The sequence below is a fragment of the Osmerus eperlanus genome, chromosome 19, assembly GCF_963692335.1.
Source record: "Osmerus eperlanus chromosome 19, fOsmEpe2.1, whole genome shotgun sequence".
In the NCBI taxonomy this organism is placed as follows: Eukaryota; Metazoa; Chordata; class Actinopteri; order Osmeriformes; family Osmeridae; genus Osmerus; species Osmerus eperlanus.
In genome coordinates, this window is record NC_085036.1 from 3,303,792 (window position 1) to 3,326,932 (window position 23,141).

General features: G+C 42.6%; 1 protein-coding gene across 2 annotated transcripts in view; it reads left to right on the forward strand.

Annotated features, from left to right (window-relative positions):
• doc2b (double C2-like domains, beta) overlaps positions 1–23,141 on the forward strand; it is a 262,373-nt gene that overhangs the window by 135,019 nt on the left and 104,213 nt on the right. For both annotated transcript variants that reach the window (XM_062485089.1, XM_062485090.1), the window contains one exon: positions 11,072–11,181. In XM_062485089.1, coding sequence (XP_062341073.1) covers positions 11,072–11,181 — 110 coding nt within the window. The remainder of the gene's footprint in view (positions 1–11,071; positions 11,182–23,141) is intronic.

The following is a 23,141-nucleotide window of genomic DNA, read 5'->3' on the forward strand; positions in this document are numbered from 1 at the left end:
TGCATTATAGTTGGTCACAGATGCATTTATGTATTCACACCCGGTTGGTCAATTGTCACAGAATTTACATTGCCAGTACTTTTCCTCTATCTTCCCCTTCCAGGGCCCACGTGAGGCCTTGCGGCCCAGCTGCACAGGGATACTGAGTTTAAGGACATAAATCTGTCCCCTGATGTCTGGCGCTTGTAGTTCTCAATATCTGGGCTTTGTAGTCCTTCATGGGAGAGGCCTACACACATACTTCTCTCTCTTGCACTCAAACTCTATCTGGGGTCTCATTTATAAAGCTTGCGTACGCACAAAACGGGGCTGAAAATGTGCGTACGCCACTTTCCACGCAAAGGTTGTGATTTATAAAAAACAAACTTGACGGGAGAATGTGCAGTCCTCCACGCAAACTCTGACCCTCCCGTAGGCCTACGCACATTTTGGAAACAGTTGGAATTGGCGACGCAGATGACCGTACTGTAGTCAGACTGCAGAAAGTAAATGTGGGAAGAACGATTACTCTTAATATTTATATATTTTGTTTTCCTCACACACTTTTTTCACTCGATTTCATCATTATCATGAAGATTTAATCCAGCAGTATTATTTTAGCTTGTACTGAGTGATAATTGTTCCATAAACACCTTGTACAATCAACTCAAATTTTGAATCAAAATTCAGCGCTGTCTCACCATCATATTGTCCACTACCGGAGTGCAGGAGGGGGAAATGCCCGACTGCATGGAATGCAGATATCACATATCCTACTTTTAAATAACTGCAGAATACAGTGTATAACTAAATATATTTATTTAATACTGTGCATATATCATCATATGTCAAAAACTGGAAATAGTCATTAAGCTCCCGTGCAATCGCTACACTCCACGTCATCAGTCCAGACTTTAATAGATTACTGTTCATAACAAAACGCTTTTGTTTTCAAATTGTATCTCGACTCGCGGTATCACTGGCACAGTTGACGCCACTCGCACAGTTTTTGTAATTGGTGATCTACCGGCCACCACATTTTCGGAGTTTTCGGGCTCCACCAATAGGCTAACAGTGTCTGAGAAGTTGTCATGCGCCATGCTTCACCGTAAAGAACAATCGCATGCCAGGGTCATTAATATACTGGATTAGCATTCATGAGGTGCTTTGCATTGACCATTTATGGTTAAAAATGGCTGGTTCAGGGCGGGGTAAAATGCAGATTCACGTACGCACTCTTGTGGGTAGTCTGTGATTTATAAAGGGAACATTGTGTACAGGTGTGCGTACGCACGGTTTTATAAATCTGAATTTTTGTGTGCGTACGCCATTTTAGGCTTTTGGGCGTACGTACACTTTTAGTAAGAATCCTACGCACAGTTTTATAAATGAGACCCCTGGTCTTCCACATTTGGCCTCTATTTCTTCTATGTTTTAGTGGTAATACTAATCAGTCAACAGCTTTGCATCTGGTTTTCAGCAATATAGCATATCAAAGTAATAAAGGTGATTAAAAGGTTCATTTTCAATCATATAATCCATAATCATTACCCATGTTCATAATTACAACAGTGTGATGTTTTTTCCACAACATTTGCTCGGTAGCTTCACTCGTTGTAAACCAACCAATCAGCGCGCAGCTGATCTATATATATTCATGAGCATACCATAAAAGGGAGAAAACCTCTCGTTTTATTCCAGGGCTATTTCACAGGGTGCATTAGGGCGCATAGAACAGCACCTGGGCCATGTTCAGCCCAAACTATGTTACATACCCTATTCAGAGACCTTAAGGAACAGTGTGAAATACCCTATAAAATCAGTCCTGTTGACCTTGGCTTTTTGGGCACCGAGATGATGGTGGAGGACTTGAGACTGGCTGGCACATTGCATTTCTCCAAGGAGGTGTTAAAGAGGGATGGAGTCAAGTGGCTGAGTGGTTAGACAATTGGGCTAGTAATCAGAAGGTCGCTGGTTCGATTACCGGCCGTGGTGTCCTTGGGCAAGGCACTTCACCCTACTTGCCTCGGGGGAATGTCCCTGTACTTACTGTAAGTCGCTCTGGATAAGAGTGTCTGCTAAATGTAAGATGTTGGTAAACACCGGAGACAGCTGGGGCCTGTACTACGAATCAAGATTTGGCGTTAGCGAGGTAACTTCAGGTTCAACCCAGGGTTTTCTGTACTACGACGGAGGATCACTTGTTACTCGGGTAGATCACCATGGTAACACATGCTGAACGGCTAACCTGGTCGGTAGCCTGCAAGGTGAACCACGAAAAGTCTTTTAGAAAATGATTCCCGCTCCACAGTCTGGCATCTACACAATCTTTAGCTCATAAAAAAGAACGATTCGTGCTAAGCTGCCAAAAAAAAGTTTGTCGCTGAAATTCCAGTCGATTATCGTTGCGTCTGTTTTATGCAGAACTAGTTTCTTCAGAGCGTAATAGGATTTTGGTGACACGGTTCGACACGTGATCGTTCTACACCAATAAGGTAGCTGCTTTTTGTCAACATGGATGGATATGTTTGGCAAATAGTGGATGGGACCTTGCACGTAACAGAAATTCGGCCCGACAGTGTTTTGCATGTGATACACTGCGGCTGCAAAAGTGCGTGTGAGACAGGCAGATGTTCATGTTTTTCTGCAGGACTGTGTTGCACAGACTTATGTCGTTGTTGTAATTCTGCCAACACAAAAGAAACTGAGGAACTGGGAGATAACTGTCCTGACACTGACAGTGAGGACTGAGTGTCCTTAATCTGTTATTCCTTATTCTGTTTTGTACAGTTTTATATATCATATTTCATATTTTTCATTACGATTGTTTTTATGGTTGATCAGTGTTTTCATTTGTGGAAGAATTAATTAATGAATGTTACAACAACGACATAAGTCTGTCCCCCCCCCCCCTCAGGTTAATGTAATAGCCTAGTTTAATAACTATAATATTGCACATATTTTCGTACTATTTCCCCTAAAGCAATAAGGTTAGGCTACTTAGAGACCTTCCACTCATAAAGTATGTTCTAAATGGCATAAACGCTGCCAATTATTAATTGACGTATTAATAATTGACGTTGGTCAGTAGCCTATCGATTAAGGTACTCGAAAGCATGTACACTGCTTCATTTGAGCTTGATAGGCTAAGCATTCTGTAGCAAATAATAACAATAAACCCACTATTTATTAATTAAAATTACTTCTGCATAGTAATGCACCGAAAATACAAACGTAAGCAAAGGCAGCAATCGCTATCGAATCAACAGACATGTGCAATTTAGCTAGCAGGGGAATAATACAGATCACCAGTTAACTTAATTTAAATTAGCAAGAATATAGACTAATACAATAACAGGCTTAAATTAACTGACAAGTTAGCTATACGACTTCTCAAAGACGCACAATCTCAACTGCGGTGTGAAGCGCGTATCCATGCTATTCTCCGACATGCACTCTAAAGGCCGAATTATACTTCTCCGACTCCGTTACGGACAGACGGACGGACGGACTCGGACGGATTGGTTGAATTTATAGTACTCCGAAGGCTGTGGGTGCTGAAAACAATTCACCGCCAGAAGAGTAGGTGGTGCAACGTTTTTTTGTAAGTCGTCGTCGAGTGTTTATTTACCTAGGTTATCGAGAAGTCAGAGCAAATGTACAAATTAGCCGTTTCATCAATAAAATACCCACATTTTCAGCAACTACACTGCCCATTTCTCGTCACATTTTAATTCAGATGCTGATTTACATGTACTGTTTAGCTGAAATATGAATTGTAAAAACTTACAGCAATGGCGGTCAAAGGATTCTGTTCGTCCTGTTTATCACGGCAACCCCGCCCCTGACGCAAGCGGTTCTTAATACGGACCAATCACAGCCAAGGGGTATCCGTAAAATGACGGACGGACAGACGGATAGTCAGGAAAATCAGGAGGTGCACGTAGAGCTCTCCGAGGGGCTCGGAGAGGGCACGGAGAGGGAATTCCTCGTCGGAGAGGGCGTTCCCTGTGTCCATCTCCGTAAAAACGGAGAAGTATAAATCGGCCTTAACAATCACATAGACGTACTAAAATTTTGTACAGCCCTATTTCTGATACCATGGCGGCAGAAATGTAGTCGTGGCAGGCCGCCACGGCAAAATAAACATAGGAAACACTAACGTGCAAGGTCCCATCCTCTATTGACAACCATATCCATCCATGTTGACAAAAAGCAGCTACCTTATTGGTGTAGAAGGATCACGTGTCGAACCGTGCCACCAAAATCCTATTACGCTCTGAAGAAACTAGTTCTGCATAAAACATAGACGCATCGACAATCGACTGGAATTTCAGCGACAAACTTTTTTTTGGTAGCTTAGCAGGACTCGTTCTTTTTTATGAGCTAAAGATTGTGTAGATGCCAGACTGTGGAGCGGGTTGAAACGATAACAGGGTTCACCTTACGGCCTACGGGAGCAGGTTAAGTTGGAGATCAGAGATCAACCGGTATAAAAGCCCCGCCCACTAACTCATTCTTGAGGATAATGCCGTCACCGTTCATAGAAGATCCTGTGGAGCTCGGTGCGCGGATAGTGAGAGGTGCGCTCAGAAGAGCCAGAACACTTAGAGACCGACAAAACCCTTTTGCATTCCCTCATGAGTATCTTTATGAAAGATATCAGGAGTACAACGGTACTTAGGAATGGTTCGCTTGACCCGATGTTAGTTTCCTCAAGGATCACAATGACTCTTGCTTAGAGACTTGTTGCTCTTGTGGTTAGTGGTAACTGACTTAAATTTTTGTACTCGCTGTGATATATTGTTTTATTATTGTTGCTTGCTTTTTTCCACAGGTACACTTGCACTTATAGCAGTTCATGTTGTTTAATTGTAACTTGTTTAACTACATGCTCTTATGGTTCTTCCCTTTGGCACTTATTTTGGTTGTTCACAATGTGTGCTTCATGTTTTGGCTACTCGCAATGTTTTGTGGCTATCTCGTTGTTATGATCAGTGACCTATGCACTTTGTAAAGCTCTCTCTTGGAAGTTGCTTTGGATAAAAGCGTCTGCTAAATGAATAAATGTAAATGTAAGATATAGATTGTCAGCAGAGGGAATTACGTATCTTTGCCAGCTTCATGAGCCGTATGTTGCCAATGCGACACATCGAAGCCGTGCGCTCACAGTCCCACAGACTATATATACAGTTTCGTTATTTCGCTACCTACTTGTATAGTGTGGGTGATTCGGAGAACCTGAGCAAGAATACGGTCTGCCGCGCAATTTGTAAAGGATTTTCTTCAATGGCTGTTGCCACCATATTCTGATTAATGGAGTGATGAAAAAGAGATATCCAAAGTGCCCTTTGTAAAAACTTTGGACTTTAATATGTTGACAAAATGAAACAAGGATTTTCATTCTGTCTTCATGCAATGTTCTGATTTCCGTTCTGGAAATGTATGCACATTATATCATATTTTACAACTTCATGCATCATTTGCTCATTTAAACATACATTTACAGGAAACTAGTAATGAAAACAATATTTGACCTAATATTAGTTATCAACTGGGGAGGTTTCATGTTGATATGTTATCCCTGGGGTGTCTCCCCTTAACCCATTCTGTTGTCCTTGGGTTGCTTTGCGCCTTTTTCTAATAATTTCCATATCAGAAATGTGTGTTTCTTTCAACCAAAACATTTCAAACCAAAAAGAACAATGTGTAGGGTACCATATAATGCTCTTCACAAGTTAAATAAATGATCATTTCACTACTTTCATTGAATTTGGATGTTTCATTCACTTTTATAGCATTTTTCAAAAAGAATAAATAGGACATTGAAAGAAACAAATGGTGAAAACCCCCACAAAAGACTCAAAATGCACAACAAAAAAGCCACAAAAAGGTATAAAAAGACCAAAACGTAGAAAAACGTTTAACAAATACATCCTTATGTGTTCTCCCTTCCCTAGGAACACAGAAAAGCCAGCCTTGTTTTTTTAATTAAAAGCCTCTTATACTCTATATCGAGCCTCTTACACTCTATATCGAGCTCCAGGGTTCTTTTATACAAGGCCCTCACATTGTCTGCTCCAACCTGAAACAAATAAAGAACATTGTCCCTTTGCAAGGCACACTTGGAGAGAGTTGAAGGTGTCCATTTGACTACTATGTTTCAAGGTTCATTGCTTATAATTTGTGTCTTTGTCTTGAAGTGGAGGCCCTAGGCTCAGGGGGAGGTAGACATTCCTCTTCCTGCTAAGTTTAACACCATAGCAATTTAATCAATTGAGTCATATTTGAAATGAGCACTGTAACGACTTGTGTCTCATGTTCAGACCACCACCATTAGCAAGTCATTACAGACACTTCAATCACAGCCACACGTTCACACACTCTCACCATCTGTGTTGCAAGTGGTACATAAAACTCAAAAGTGTACCCCCAAAGTGCTCTCTGAGCAGGCAGACACAGTTTCCTGATCATCTAGGACCTCCACTTGAGAAAGTAAATGGCATATTTGATCAATATTCAGCAACCACATATGGCATACATACTGGCATATGACTATTAGTTTCACTGTTACCTCTGTATGGCACAGTGGGACAACAGTGGGTGGTGGCAGCAACACCACTGTATTTCCTGTCACTGCAGAGAACAGTAATACATTTCACTCCTACAATATTCATAAATAATTGTTGAATGAACATGGTCACATAGATTACTTGAAACATACATATGCTTGGGTTTCCGAGCTGCTGCCACCAGGGTCTGAAGAAATGCCCCCTTCCACTCCTTCCATCATGGGGCGACCCTGATAGCTGGAGAGGGCCAGCTCCTCAGCAGGAGTGAAGTCCTGTGGAGGAGGGCCCCCTTAGTTTTCTTTGCCTTATTTTTCTTCCTGTTGGCTGCAAGCAATTTAATTGTTCTATAGGCCCTTTGTAGCTATACCAATATCCTACAAAAGGGACTGACTCAGGCAATTCAGCCTTGTACTTGTTAGCCTTAAAATATGTGCAAGTAGGTATTGCCTACTGCTACTTACCGTTTTGAATTATGGTTTTATATTTATTTTTCAATTGCTCCCACGATCGTTTGCCACTGCCAGGGTTGCAACTAAAATAATACAGCAACAAAAGTTTAACGTTATGGAATGCACACATGTAACTAGAGAGGGTACAATTTCTGGGGAAATTGTAGGGTGTGCTTGCTTGCGTCGGTTGCACAGGGGTCAGTTTTTGAATTACATTTTTACAACTGATTTCTGTATATTTTACACGCGTCACGCGTGTTTTCGTGACGTAGTGACGTTAGTAACGTCAGTGACTGTGGTTAGCAAATTAGCCACCGTTAGCTTCACTTTTCGCCACAAAAACTTAACTTCAGCCTAAACCATGCAACGGAACGTAAATTCCAATAAAAGCAACTCAATCGCTACCAAGACGAAACGTTTGACACCTACTTTGTCTATGTAGGCCAAATATTGACTGAGTTTTAGGGGGGCAAAAAGAATAATAATAATAATAACTAGAGAGGGTACAATTTCTGGGGAAATTGTAGGGTGTGCTTGCTTGCGTCGGTTGCACAGGGGTCTGTATATTTTATATAAAAATGCATAGGGCCTACTTATTATTTATAAAGATTACATAGATTTAAAAGCATCTTTTTTTTGCTGCTTATTTACAACTCAAAATACGAGTGAAGTGTAGAATGAAATATGATGTCTTCTCATTTCCCCTGCAAGAGGCAGCCTCATAGCTGAATCAAAACGAATACATTTGGCAGACCGGTGTAAAAATGGACCTAATCTCTATGACTTAAACGTCCTTTTAAGTTTTCCCTTCTCGTGATATTTTCAGGCATTTAGCCTACTCATATTGCATTCATTCATTAATAAAGAACCCCCTTTGAAGATTATTCTACGACGTTACCGGCAGAAGATAGACTCGCGATTCAAACAGTACCATCTGCTAACTGAAAATATGCCCCCAAAAACGTAAATAAGCTTGACATTTATTTAGTGGAAAATTGCTCCTTCATAAAAAGCTCACTGGTAGCGATCATTGTCAGTAACAACGCAAAATGCGATATAGCCCTGTGTGGAGAAGCTGCCCCGGTAAATTGTACTACTACGGTACAGTACTAGACTACTGCTGTGTTCGTCTCGGTAGCGATTGCGTTGGTTGAATTGGATTTAACGTTCCGTTGTACGGTTTAGGCTGAAATTAATTATTTTCATGAACAGATTGACAAAGTTTAGGCTGTGGCAATGAAGTTCAGGTTAGTAGTTAGATAGACTTTTGATTTAAGTAACATAAATAATAAATAAATCCTACAACGAAAATGTATATGTGAGGAATGTTTATTTTAACGATTGAAAACAGATACATCATAGACCACTGTAGTATGTGTTGCCCGGGCAACACAGGCTAACGTCATGATGCTAATACTTCAGTGAAATAGTAGACTACTGTTTCCGAAAGTAGATGTACTTCCTTAATAATATCAGCTTATATTGTACATTACACATCACAATTGTGTGTCATATCACAAAGTAAAATGAGTAAATAGTTATCACCCTGGCCTCTTTGCTTGTGGCGTTTCTGCAGCTGCCTTGCAGTAAAGCTATAGTTAGCCTAGCTATCCCCCAAGTTAACAGATGCGAAACGAATGTTCTGCCAAAGGTAGTCACGCGTGTTTTCGTGACGTTAGTGACGTAGTGACGTTAGTAACGTCAGTGACTGTGGCTAGCAAATTAGCCACCGTTAGCTTCACTTTTCGCCACAAAAACTTAAGCTCAGCCTAAACCATGCAACGGAACGTAAATCCCAATAGAAGCAACTCAATGGCTACCAAGACGAAACTTTTGACACCTAGGTTGTCTATGTAGGCCAAATATTGACTGAGTTTTAGGGGGGCAAAAAGAAATAAAAATAATAATAATAATAATATATATGTGAGAGAACAAAGGTTGTGCCCTTGCCGAAGGCAAAGCACACCCAATAATATATATGTGAGAGAACAAAGGTTGTGCCCTTGCCGAAGGCAAAGCACACCCAATAAATAAATAAATATATATGTGAGAGAACAAAGGTTGTGCTCTCGCCGAAGGCTTGAGCATACCCAATTATGGTCACATCTTGTGCCTGGGGCACAATATATCAATAAGTCATGTAGCTTACGCATTTACAGCGTCTGCTATTTTCTGCCAGCTTGGCAGCAGCGACTTTGTTGATTTTTGTCTGTATTATATGTCTGTATTCCTGATATGTTTGTATTACAATATTTCATGCAGGAGGAGTAGACAAAGTTTGGAAGATTATTGTCGGCTCCTCCTGCGTGAAATATGCGGCTCTTGTTTTGTCCATGTTTACGATTGGACATACGGTGCAAACACCGCCCCTTTATGTGAACGCGCACGTCTCTAGATTGGAAAGATCTGGGTTGAGTTAGAGTTGATAACCGCCGTCGTGATACCACTTATCGTGATTGCGATTGCTACGCTTCACGTAGCTGGGTAACTGAAAGTGATCCAGAGCATGTTGATCTTGATTCGTAGTACAGGCCCTTGGTCAGCACAGTGCTTCAGGGTGGCTGGAGAGACAGAGTCCGGCCCAGCTACTTTGCGGGGGTTCTGCCTCTTGAAAAGTATGTTAACTTCTCCCTCCTGAATGGAGAGCCTCTTCTGTGTGGTGGTGGAGGAGGGGGGGCCTCTAGGGTTGGTAAGGTGTGGGTCAGGACAGTCCAATTGTCTTTCAAATCGACAGTAGAACTCGTTCAGGTTGTTGGCCAGGCGAGAGTTGTTGATTGAGTGGGGAGCTCTGGGCTTGTAGTTGGTGATCTGCCTAAAGGCTTATATATGCTTCTGCGTTTTTCGAAAAACGGACACATGGGAACGCCCTCTTCTCCGAGGAACGCCCTCTACAAGCTCTCCGAGAGCCCCGGAGAGCTCGACGTGCACCTCCTGAATTTTCTAACTATCCGTCGTGAGCGACGGAGAGCTACTGAGACCCCCTTGGCTGTGATTGGTCAGTATTAAGAATCGCTTGCGTCAGGGGTGGGGGCGGGGTTGCCGGGATAAACAGGACGAACAGAATCCTTTGACCGCCATTGCTGTAAGTTTTCACAATTCATATTTCAGCTAAACAGTACATGTAAATCAGCATCTGAATTAAAATGTGACGAGAAATGGGCAGTGTAGTTGTTGAAAATGTGTGTATTTTATTGATGAAACGGCTAATTTGTAAATTTGCTCCGACTTCTCGATAACCTAGGTAAATAAACACTCCACGACGATTTACAAAAAACCGTTGCGCCACCTACTCTTCTGGCGGTGAATTGTTTTCAGCACCCACAGCCTACGGAGAACCATAAACGCAGTCTATCCGTCCGTATCCGTGCGTATCCGTGCGCCCGCCCATCCGGAAATGGAGACGCAGAAGCATATTGCGGCCTTAAGCCCTCTCCAGACAGAAGTACAGTCGTTACCTGAGAACTGCTCTCTTAGTCTCTGAGTACAGCCGTTTAGCCTCTCTCACCGCCTTGCCAAACTTGTTCTTCGACTGCTTGAATCTGGATCTGTCCCTACTCCTGAACGCTTCCTCCTTGTCCAACCTAAGCCGTCGGAGTTTAGCTGTGAACCAGGGTTTGTCATTGTTGTAGCTCACCCTGGTGGGTGTTGGTATACAGCAATCCTCACAGAAGCTGATGTATGACGTCACAGCCTCTGTGAGCTCCTCCAGACTATTGGTAGTGGTAGAATCAGGTGTTCCCAGCATCCTAAAAAGACAAGTGTTATTTTCTTGCTTGAATCAACACTGCCTCGCTGATGGTACGGACTCAGAGCTTGCAGTATTTGATACACTATGATGTTTTTGGATAGGCATATGATTCTAATGCTGACTCGCTCACATGAGAGAAAAATGAATTATTTGCATCTTAACTGTGCAAGTGGTGTTGACCTGTAGGCCAGTGTTAACCCGAGCAAAGGTTGTTGAAATGGATCAGCATTTTAATCAAATTACACCACATGTTGAATATTAATTTCCATTGTTAACAATGAATGGTCAGTTCAATACTACTTCCCTTTCTGTCTGTCACATAGGCCAACAAGCTGCGCACCAAGACCCTGCGTAACACCCTCAACCCTGTCTGGAGTGAGACCCTGACCTACTACGGCATCACTGATGAGGATATGGTCCGCAAAACACTCAGGTAATTGCTCCTCCTGCTTTCTAACAGTATATTTTCTACATTCATCCTCATCATCCTATCACAAAATACAGTTGCAATAGGATAGTATACAACCCACAATGCCGTTTTATCCTGAATACAGCAATTATTTGATTCAGTTCAATATCCAATGTTTATTCTCACTCCTACAATCTGCATATAATGGAATCACAGTCCATTTTGTGTGAGTAATTCTTTTCAGTCAGTGATGTGTATGAAAGAGAAACTCTCTCCTTTGCTGCTTTGTTTTGCAGAGTTAACACAGTTTTGATATTGTCGACAAATGTCAGTAATACTGACTTGGGTATTTGCAGCTTTTCCTACCAAGTAATTGACTTTGACCCAATCTCTCAATCCCTGCCCCAAAAAATCCAGTGTTGGTAAAAGGCAGCAGGTTTCCCATCCCAGTCCACTAATTTTATAGCAGTCTAACGCCGATCAGTGTGTACATTATGAAAAGCGGCCCTCATATGTGTCAGTGGATTTAATGAGTCATTGAAGTGTTGGAAGGAAATACAGTGACTCTTAGGTGTCCAAACATGCTTCATGTTTGGCTACCTGCAATGTCTGATCTCGTTGTTATGATCAGTGACCTATGCACTTTTGTAAAGCTCTCTCTTGGAAGTCACTTTGGATAAAAGCGTCTGCTAAATGAATAAATGTGAATGTAATGTGTCTGGGACATAATGGTATATGAAAAGGCCTTCCCTAGGGGCTGTTCTTCCCTAGGGGCCGTTCTTTGGGGTAACTTTGGGGTTAGGTCCTGCTGTATTTTTCTGTAATTTATGTCATCAGGCACACCACCAAAGAATATCATCTTGCTTCACACAACAAACAAATCCCCCATTTGTTTCTGATTAAATTGTTCTGAATCTATGTGAGATAATGGGAACAGAACAGCTTTCGTTAAATAAACTAATCAACATGATTTAGCCCATTGTAGCGGGGTTTGCTCGTTTAAGATTAGCAATACTTAATTTATAATAAAGTATGTAGTTCTTGGGGGGGGGCACCACCTCTTATTGTTAAAGGGATAGAGGAAACCTTATTGAATAATATTTAAATAATAGCCTTCGTAATAATCAGTCTAATCTTAAGTCGTGAATTCTATGAAAGTAGAGCAGATCAGATAACTTGAGTGATACGCGAATATTATACACAATGATTTATTTAGGAGAATGTAATTATAATGAACAAATACCAGATAAGTTATGGGTTAGTCAGAGTAGTACAGTGGCTGGATGCAAATGAGGGCGAGCAACACAATGGCTGTGTAGAGCGCGTGTAAAGGGGGAGGGAGAGAGAGAGAGAGGGGTAGAGAGGGACAGGTAGGCCTTTGTGGTAACAATTGACGAGCAAGGGCAACTGACTTAGCAAGGGTTACTAACTCATTTGTAAAATACAATCAAACATCAACAATTTAATCACAACATGCCAATATGTCACAGGTAAGAAATATTACAAATCGTAGTTACTTTTGTCGGTTTGAAGAAGGGTAGAGTCAATGGTTTCGTTATCGTCCAACGAAAATAGAACGGAATCTTTGGCCAAAGTTCCGGGCGCTCAGTGAATTTGCAGGTTGAGAGGAATAGTTTAGAAATGACGCGTTCACTTCAGTTTAATTCCTACGAACAAGCGGGGGTGATTGTACGTTTGGGGGTTTTATACTCCAAAGGGAAAAGGGGGGGTCCCCGTGAAGGTGATGAAGAAAGTGTTTTGTCCGTCTCTTCATAAACGGAGTGACTAAGTTCAGTTGAGTTTAATAAGTATTATCAATCTGCAGATTGGGAGAGAAAACCAGACCTCTGACAATAAATGACCACACAACACCAGGCTTAGGTCTCAATCATGTCTCTCTCAGCTCTGAAAGCCGGAGGACCATCTTTTATAGGGCACAGGAATGTAAACATAGATAGTGACAGTCAGGCAGTAATGACGTTACAACAGTCTCAGAGGAAGAGATTCACAGCTCCCAACACATGACCACTCAGACTAGAGAGATCATAGTTGGCGCTCTCCTTGTAGTCATGACCAAGGACGTTTACCCAGTACTTTCTCCTGATCACGAACATCTATTAACCCTGACACATAGACACCATCTACTCTTACTAATAGCAAGCTTACATGAGAACATACTAACTAGTATCCAATGACTAATTATATTGATTAGTGAATAATGTAAGCACACCGGAAATCGCAATTTCTTCCACAGTCCCCCCTTTTGACGTTTAACGTCAACACAACAACCATTCATCAACTGTTTATCTGGGGCCTGCTGTAGTGCCTTACATTTCACAAGTTTCATACCATTTAAAAACCTTAACAATCAAACAATACAGTATCTGTAACTACTCAGCACAGCATACATGATTATAGGATTTGAAGAAATATTAGGTAGTACCCAATCACAGGTGAAAAGGTACAAAGTCATTGAAGTGAATAGCTTTTTGCTTAGTTTATCAATAGTTCTAGAAACATAGGCATATTTCTCTGCTGGACATATCCACTGGTCATGCTCTCGTGAGCTCAACACATCAGGGTATAGGTCAAACACTGTTCATTAAATTCAGAGTATTTCAAACAGTATAAAAAGTAATAAAGTAACCATGTTTAATTATTTTTAACTGATCTGTGGTCAAGGACAGATCTATTCACATTGCATACAGCATTGTATATCAGTTGGAAAATAGAAGGAGGCAAATGGCCATCTTTATTACATTGGCAAAATAGTCACTTGGTACTTGAGATTACATATCAGACATTTCAGTCATTCCCAGGGCAATAAAGTTATCATCAGTCTTGCTTGCTTTTGTCTGTGGCTTGATTTGGGCTACCATAATCTTACTGGCAGCCTTACGAAAACCTACTGCACAGCACTGTACACAGCAGGCAGTACACATCTTCCAAGCGCAAACCACAATCAGCACAACAACGATTAACATGCCCAATCCAGTGATTCATATTTGAATGATAGTCGAAAAAGAAACCCCGAACAGAGGAGGTCAGTCAGCACAATTCCTAGCTTCAGGTTCCCCCAAAGCTGACATTATGTTTTAATGTAAGCAGCCATACTTGTGATATTAGCAGATTAATCTTGGATAAAAGTACAACAGTCATGACCTATCACAGCACAGCTACCTCCCTGAGCTGACAACAGATAATCCAGTGCCATACGGTTCTGGAGCACTACCTGCCTCATGGCCTTCATCTCAGACGCAACTGCAGTTAAGGCGTCGGCTGTCTCATTACCAATGGACTCCAACCCTACTGCTAAGCTCCTAATATCTCTAAAGGCAGTGATAACACCATACACAGGGAGAATGGCAACTGAAAACGTGAAAAGTGACTGAGTACTATTGAATCCACGTGATGTGATCCCAGCTTCTTAGCATCTGCATTAATAATACTTCTCTTGTGGCGGTGCCACCAATGTTTGGGAAAGGGGTGCAGGGGCAACCCATCTACAGGTCTGAGGGCTCCTACAATAAACCCAAGGTAACACGTTCCTGACCAGACGGCCGGCAGGAAATAATAAGCACTCTTAACACATACCCACATGGTGCCATTGTTAGCTGCACGACGAGACCAAAATGGTGATGCCCTTATACTTACAGGTCCATCTGCAACAGGCAAATCATGCAACAGGCTGTTAGCATACATACCACAGTGTGGTTACATGTATTTTTACCAAATACCTTCCCATAATTATTTAAACATTTAATCAACCATATACTACATCTTCTGTAGTATGCTAAAAGTGTAGGAATAGCATAGTCAGCAACATCAGGAATTTATGTCACCCGCCCAAATGGTATACAGGACAAGTAACATTGAACTCAGATACAATTGAACTTACAAATCATCCAGTAGAGTGTGAGCATACATAGAAACCGTATCCTTGCATGTATTTTTTTTTTCACTCTCACTGTACCACTATGCCATACACAAAACAATGCAGGTGGGGCATGTAGCGGGGTTTGCTCGTTTAAGATTAGCAATACTTAATTTATAATAAAGTATGTAGTTCTTGGGGCACCACCTCTTATTGTTAAAGGGATAGAGGAAACCTTATTGAATAATATTTAAATAATAGCCTTCGTAATAATCAGTCTAATCTTAAGGAATGAATTCGTTCTAAGAGTAGAGCCAATCGTAACATCAGTGAACACGCACGTCAAAATATCTTTACAATGAATTTATTCAAGTAAGGTAAACAGATCTTATGAAAAGTTGGATTATGGGTTTGATATGAGAGATTGGTTTCAATGAACAGAATGAAATGGTCTAACTTAAAGAAAGGCAGAAATTGTACAGTCAGTGATTACATCCTTACAAATCATAAACAGAGCTCACGCCAATGCCATGTCGAGGAGGAAAGAGCGTTAGCCATAGTTACGTTTGATCAGGGGTTGATCAATGATGTTGAGGGCGGTTTGCGCCAAAGGTCCATTTGAAGAATCTGAAGTCACAGCGCGGCTGCGCTGGGTCATGTGACTGAGTCTGCGGGATCTCAGTGAAGTCGCATTTGGAATTGCGTTTTTGGTCCTTCTGTTGAAACGTCCCGATAGTGACGCGTTCACTATGAAGTTGAATCTCAGGAGAAGCTTGGCGACGTCCTTTGGAACGCCAATCCTGATGGCGTTCATGCCATGGTCGGTTTCGCTGGAGTCAGAGATTGATGGTCATCTTAGGGCTTTATACAGTTCGAGGGAGGACCCGTCTGGGGTCAGATGTGGATTGGGGGAAGCTGGGTTCTCAACTCCCCCCTCCTTCCTTCACACCTACCAAAGGTGTGATCTGATCTTTGGCTGGTTCATTCGATGGTTCAAATATTGTTCTGGACATCTTGGTACAGTTACAAAATATAGTTGAATGATTGTTTTATTATGATAGCTTCGTGTAGATACCAAGAATGACGTGGTTATCTTTCAGGAAGAAGGAGTTGTTACTAGAATCAAGATTTCAGTGAACACAACATTAAAACAAAGTAACAAACATAACACAAATATCCCTCTCATAATTCTCCACCTTGTACTCTTGTGGTAAAGGTGAAGTCTCAAGACTTTCCTCAAAAGTTCTGATCAAGGTATGTTCTTTGTTCAAATCGCCGCCGAAACGGATAGCAAATGGTCGCTGGAGACGTGTTGTCTAAATCAGGCCCTTTGAAGCTTGCAAGCTAGCAGGAGGGCTGATTAGGTAGATTGGGGAGGCCCCCCCCCCCATTCTATGGTTCCTTTGCATCGGCGTTTGGTGGGTAATCAGCATACTGAGGGTGTCACAAGGGCTGATTCTGATGTGATTGAATCACTCTTCAGGTGTGGCAAGATGTTGGCTCCGTGTGGTCTTGTGGACCTCACTACAGGCATATTCAAGAGATGACTGACTTGTTCGACAGAACAGTCACATTTGTTACATCCAACCCTACACAAGGCCACTTCTTGACCTTACACATATCAGCCATTGACAGAGGGACAGATATCCCTGGATAACCTCCAGAATGCTTGGGACTCTAACCACAAACCCTGCAAGGTCTGTCCCCTCTAATGCTGCGTCCAGTCATTTTTTCCCGTCCACGGAAAGGTGTTGTTGCACAGATTGTTCTTCATGTGTGCTTTATGATGAATCTCAATGTTTACATCAGTATAATTGGGAGCGTGCAATAGTGACTCTCGGTGTGGCTCATGTATGCGATGTCTGTGGACTCGTGCGTCCAGTATCAGTATTTGTCTGTCAGGTGTGTGCGTCAGTATGTCTGGATCTCATCTCTCATCGTAGCTCCGGCAGCGGCCTCGGTTTCCTTGAAACAACCGAGGGCCTCCGCCACAGTATCCTCTCGTCCCCATTCTGGGTGCTGTCATCTGCTTCATGTAGAGGCCGGAGGAAGACTGAAAGTGTCTTCCCCTCTCCAGGCTCCTCTCTCTGGTTTCCCGTCTGGGTGCTGTCATCTGCTTCATGAATCACACATGGGGGAGAGAGGCATGGTAGCAACAGCAGCCCCTCTCTGGCTTTCTCCTCATGTGACTCACCTTTCGACGTCTTCAACACCTCCGGGTGGGTGCTCTTTGGGACCTCCTTCTCAGCGCCCCTGGATTGGAGTGCTGGATGGCGGGATCCTGGTTTTGGCTCAAATCGGTCAGCTGGACTGGAGCCTGCTCCCGGATCAGCCGCTGCAAACGGGTCTCCACCCCCCTTGGTGTACTCCTGGAGGAGTAACCCAGTGGGGATGAGACAAATGACAAGTTGGAGCAGGCACCATTTGGAGGTGCACCTGCTCCTCCACCGGCCCCTGGCTCTCCGTTGGGACCCTCCACCGTGTTGTTCGGTGGAGGGGCCATTTTGCACTCCGTTGCATGAATCCATGTCGGACGACCTTCCACTTTTACAGCTGTGTGAGTCACCAAGAGAAAACCAGGTATGGACCGGTCCATCTTGGTGAGAGGGCAGTCCTCCGTTTGTGCACTTTCACATAGTCTCCCGGTTGATAGGGATGACATGGCTCCCCAGCGGGCAGCTTTCACCTGTGAATGCACAACCCTGGTTGCTCTAGTTAGGGCAAAACAAAAGTTTAACATTGTATCATCCATCTGGTGGATATCCATCTGTTTCAATGATAGTGGGGGAAAGACAGGCAATTTCATTTGTCTCCCTAAAACTATCTTGTGTGGGGAAAGTCCATTCCTCCTCTGGGCTCATGGCCATATGAGCTAGTGGGAGTGCATCAGGCCATTTTAGGCCAGTCTCTTCACATATCTTGGCTAGTTTGTTTTTCAAAGTTCCATTTTGCCTCTCCACTGCCCCTGCAGACTGTGGGTGGTAGGGACAGTGAAAATGCTGGTTGATCTGGAGCGCTTTACAAAGTTCCTGAACAATTTGACCCGTGAAATGTGAACCTCTATCACTGGACAGTCTTGTGAGGATCCCATATCTACAGATCACATCTCTAATAATAAGAATCTTGGCTATCGTGGTAGCATCAACTTTCCGACATGGGTAGGCTTCTACCCATTTCGAGATCATGTCAACAATTACAAGTACATACTCAAAATTACAACACTTGTTGTTGTACAACATTTTGTAAATTAATAAAAGGACCACTTGGTGGTGGGTGGGATCTTCTCTTTGGTCCCTTTTCGGGATTATGCTGCTGGTAAATATGACACTGAGCACAATGTTGCTAAGCCTTTGTGGGAAAAAAACAGGTGCAAACCAATCTGTATTTACTATTGAGACCATACCCCCCTTGCTCGTATGGGCACATCCGTGCGCCATGCGAGCCAACCAAGGGAACAATGCACATGGAATCTTTCGCACAGCCAACAGATAACCAACCATCCCTCTCAGTGTTATCAGCAGCGGCTCAAAGGTCCGCCACAACATGAAGAGAGGGAGTGCGTGTTTCCGGTTGCTGAGACACAAACAAATAGAGACCTGGGACACATCAGAGGATTTGGCCGCAGTCTTTGCTGCTAAATCAGCTCTAGCATTTCCTCTTGAAACATCATCTGTATTGTTAGTATGAGCCTCACACTTAGTAACAATAGCTAGCTTTCTCTGTAGTAGTATTGCAGACAACAAATTATCAATCATCTTTCCATTCTTGATTGCTCCACCTGAGGAGTTAATGAAACCTCTTTCTCGCCATATGGCACCAAAATCGTAAGTAACTCCAAATCCATACCTTGAGTCAGTGTGAATATTTACGACCTTGCCTTCTGACAAACAACATGCCCTTGTCAAAGCAAAACTCTGCCTGCTGTGCAGTGCATTGTGGAGACAGTTTACCAGATTTGAATGTCTCACTGTCCGTGCAGACCGCATATCCGGAGTTTAGAGAGCCATCCCATTCTCGGGACAAAGATCCATCTACGTACAACACAAGTTCAGCATTATCCATAGGTTTGTCAAACAAATCAGGTCTGGGTGTTAGCACTTTATCGACAACCATCTCACAGTCATGTGGTTCACCATCATCAGGGTTGGGCAACAATGAAGCTGGATTTAATGGGGAGCATCTATGGATCGTAATGTTACTTTGAGTCAACAAAATCAATTCATACTTTGTGGCTCTGGTGGCTGACAGGTGTTGAGTTTTGGTGCGTAACAGAAGAGCACTTACTGCGTGAGGAACCATCACTGCCAAGGGCGACCCCAGCACTATATCTGTAGTTGCTTCCACACATGTTGCCGCAGCACAGACTGCTCGTAAGCACGGGGGGAAACCTGCTGCCACAGTATCTAAAGAAGAACTCACATAGGCGATAGGCCTCCTAAGATTACCATGCTCCTGGGTCAGTACACCCTGGGCAAACCCTTTGGCCTCGTGGCAGTACAGTGTGAATGGCTTGCTGTAGTCTGGCAGACCGAGAGCTGGCGCCTGGGCCAAAGCCTGCTTGAGAGATACAAATGATTTATCAGCTTCAATGTTCCACAACAAATGAGTATCAGTCTGGCCCTTCATTAAATCGAGGAGAGGTCTAGCCAACACAGCATAATCAAGGATCCACTGACGACAATACCCGGCTGAACCTAGAAAAGATTTGAGTTGTTTTGGTGCTCTAGGCTTCGGTATCCATCGGATGGCCTCCACTCTATCAGGCGTCAATAGACACTCTGTACCTTTGAGTGTATGGCCCAGATACTTGACCTCCTCAGACCATAACTGCAGTTTTGCCTTTGAGGCCTTGTGGCCCTTCTCAGCCAGTGCCTGAAGCACAGCAATAGTGTCCTGTTGGCAGGAGGCAAGATCCGTAGAACATATCAATAAGTCATCAATATACTGCACCAGAGTAGAGCCGGCTGCTCAAGTGACATCCTGGAGGTCCTCTCGTAATGCTTGACTAAACAACGTAGGTGATTCAGTGTACCCCTGTGGTAGAACTGAAATGTATAGTGGACCTGGCGAAACGTGAATGCAAACAGATACTGGCTCTCTTCTGCAATGGTAACAGAAAAGAAAACAAACAATAGTCATTCACAGAGCTAGAAAGTAACAGGGTTACTTGCTAAGTATCGTAACAGGGTTAGGCACAACAGGATGTATAACACAGGCATTACCTGCTTATAAACCCATAATAAACTTCCAAGTATTTTATTAGCATTAAAGGATCAAATTGACCTAAAGTCTACCTATGACTCCTTGTTTCAACAAAGCATTAATAACTGGGACAATACCTTTCCCTACTTCTCTATTACTAGCATACTGAGGTACGGTTCTCAAGAGTCGTACTACAAACAATGATAACAACTGGGGTAGCATTCTTAATGCGCCCAATATGATAAGCGTGTGTGGACCACAGTAGCTCAGGCCCAGCTTCTAGCAAGGCCACATCTGCGGTCGCTAAAATCTCTGCATTCCACTGCTGGGGGATGTGTATGGGATTGCTAGGCCAAGTGTTCTTTATCCTAAGGAATAGATAAGAAAGTCAGTAGTGCATATCATTTCGGTTCAGTTTGCACAACAAATTCCTTTCCAACAGATTTATTTGACACCCCATAGTTGAAAGAAATACATCTTCATTCAAAGATCCATCTATCCACCCATAACAGCTAACTGACAGTTGTGTCCACAGGAACCCCAGAAACTACCACTACCATCTCATTGATTTGGGTACTGTGTACTGTTGAACTGGCTAACCTAGTAGCTCTGTGTCTTACTTGAAAAAAAGAGGAGCTCTCTGCCTCCCCTATTCTTGATTATTATTATTTTTGATGGTGGCTGTTTACTGTCTGAGTGTCCTTGAGCAGGCCACAGCAAGCTCTTCGTTCTGAAGAAAACGGGAGGGGTTGAGTGCAGTAGTATGGAGTATATGACTGAAGGGTACTGACTATTTCTGTATACTGTGACAATAGCCTGCCCTGTGGCGTATCTGTTTACAGAGTATGCACATATCCCTGTCTATCTCTTACTCCCCTTGCTGCCTGCCCCTGGCTCTCCTTTTTCCTTTAAACATATTATTTTCTTTCTGTAAGACATTCATTTGCAATGTCATTAATTTCTCAACTTTCTTTTCTGCATTCTCCTGCATCAATGTACAATTATGTTTGACATAATCCATAATCATATCAACAGTTTTGTTCTCCCAATGTAGAACCTGTTTCTTAACTTCTACCTTGAGTTCAGAAAGCAATCCACATATGAACACATGACAAAGTGGCATGGGGATGCAGCTGCTGTAAAACCAGAATGTTTTTCAAAAATCCTAGTAAGTCTTTCCAGATAATCTGTAGGATCCTCATCTTTTCTGTTTGCGATCATACACTTTGCTCCAGTCAAGCAACACCCCTCCAGTATTACTGCCATTAAACACCATCAGAAACCTATGCTTTAAGTTTTCTCAACATACCGGTCTGGAGTTCACCCTCTAAGCCTTGATTCAAATCAATAAAAGTAGGTATGTTGGCATTGATAGCTATATTTGCAAATCTCTTAGAAATGTTGCTGAGTCCTCTCATGTCAGGAAATCCCTTTCCTAGCTCCCTCAGCTCAGTCACTGACCATGGGCGATAAAGGTACATAGGCTGTCATACATCAGGACCTGGATATGCACACATAGGGTTCATTGATACCTGGGGGTTCAACTGACAGGCCTTCCTGGTTAACCTCACCCATCATGTTTTGCTGTGATATAAACCTTCTCTTGTAGGTTCTGTTCTGGCTGCACCTGACCCGCTGCTTCCCCTAATAATGCATTTTCCCTGTCTCTGGCTCTCCTCTGCATAGCCACAGCTATAGCAACAACATCATCTTCATTGTAGGTAAATAGGCTACAAATCTTTGGTAGACTCTCTTGTTTCCCTTGAGAATTAGCGCTACCTTCAGCCTGTTTCACAACTACTGACTTCTCACAATTAGTTTTGGCACTGTTAGTCTGTTCAAGCAACTTCATGTTAACATGTTCGAGCAATGTCTTGAGTTCCCTCACTTTATGACTTTGTTCAGTCTGATCATCTTTTCTCTGTCTCAAGACGCTCCGGGTCATTTCTTGCTTCTCTATCAGAATCCGTTTTAGCTTGATCTGATTGTATTTTCTCAAGATAGACAATGCCACGTTGTCTCGTAGCTTCAGTTAACCATATCATAAACATTGGCCAGCTGACAAATTGTTTACACGTCCGACTTGTTTCCTTGTCTTTCAAAACCGCTTTTAAACTCTCCTATATATATTTTTTATCAAACGTTCACTCCAGCGGAAAACAATGTCTCGGGTCATGATTAATCCACGCATGCCATCTCTCAATGCTTGACACTGCTTGAAATCCATGTAAATCAAATCATATACCGGGCTGGACTAACAACGTCTCTATCGCTCCTGTACTGAAAGCTAGATTACCCATACTGAATTATAAAGTATCTGTAACAAATCTCATAACGGTAGGCTCTTATGATTTACTGCAGCAAGAATCACACAGCACTTTAGAATATAGTCACAAAATCACATGGCACTATAAAACAGTCGCACAATCTCATAGCACTGTAAAACGGTCACAATATTGAAGAATAAAAGAACTACAATATCATGTGGTAGTGAACTACAAATATGGCCTTTTTCAAGCCAAACTATCCTCGCCCTCCGGCGCTCGATCATGGGACGCGCCTACAAAGACCCAACTCTTTGGGAACGCGCATACAATAATTTCCTCAACTCCATAAGTAACAAAATAACCACAATTCGTGCTTAAAAGGGACGAGTTAATTCATAAACTGACAGTCTATATCTTTCCCTTAGTATTTGATTGTGTCCCTCGCTGATAATTAAATGCCAAGCTTGTCAGTTAAAAGCCTAACTGCCCCTTTACATTGTCAAAGTATCCCTAACTTGTTTAAAACCACTTTACCCTTAAAAGTTGGTCTCTCGCATAAAGCCTGTGACCCTGATACATTATGACCGCCCACCTACTGTGCTTGGTCTTAAGAAAAGCCCAAAACAAAACTTAATACAGTT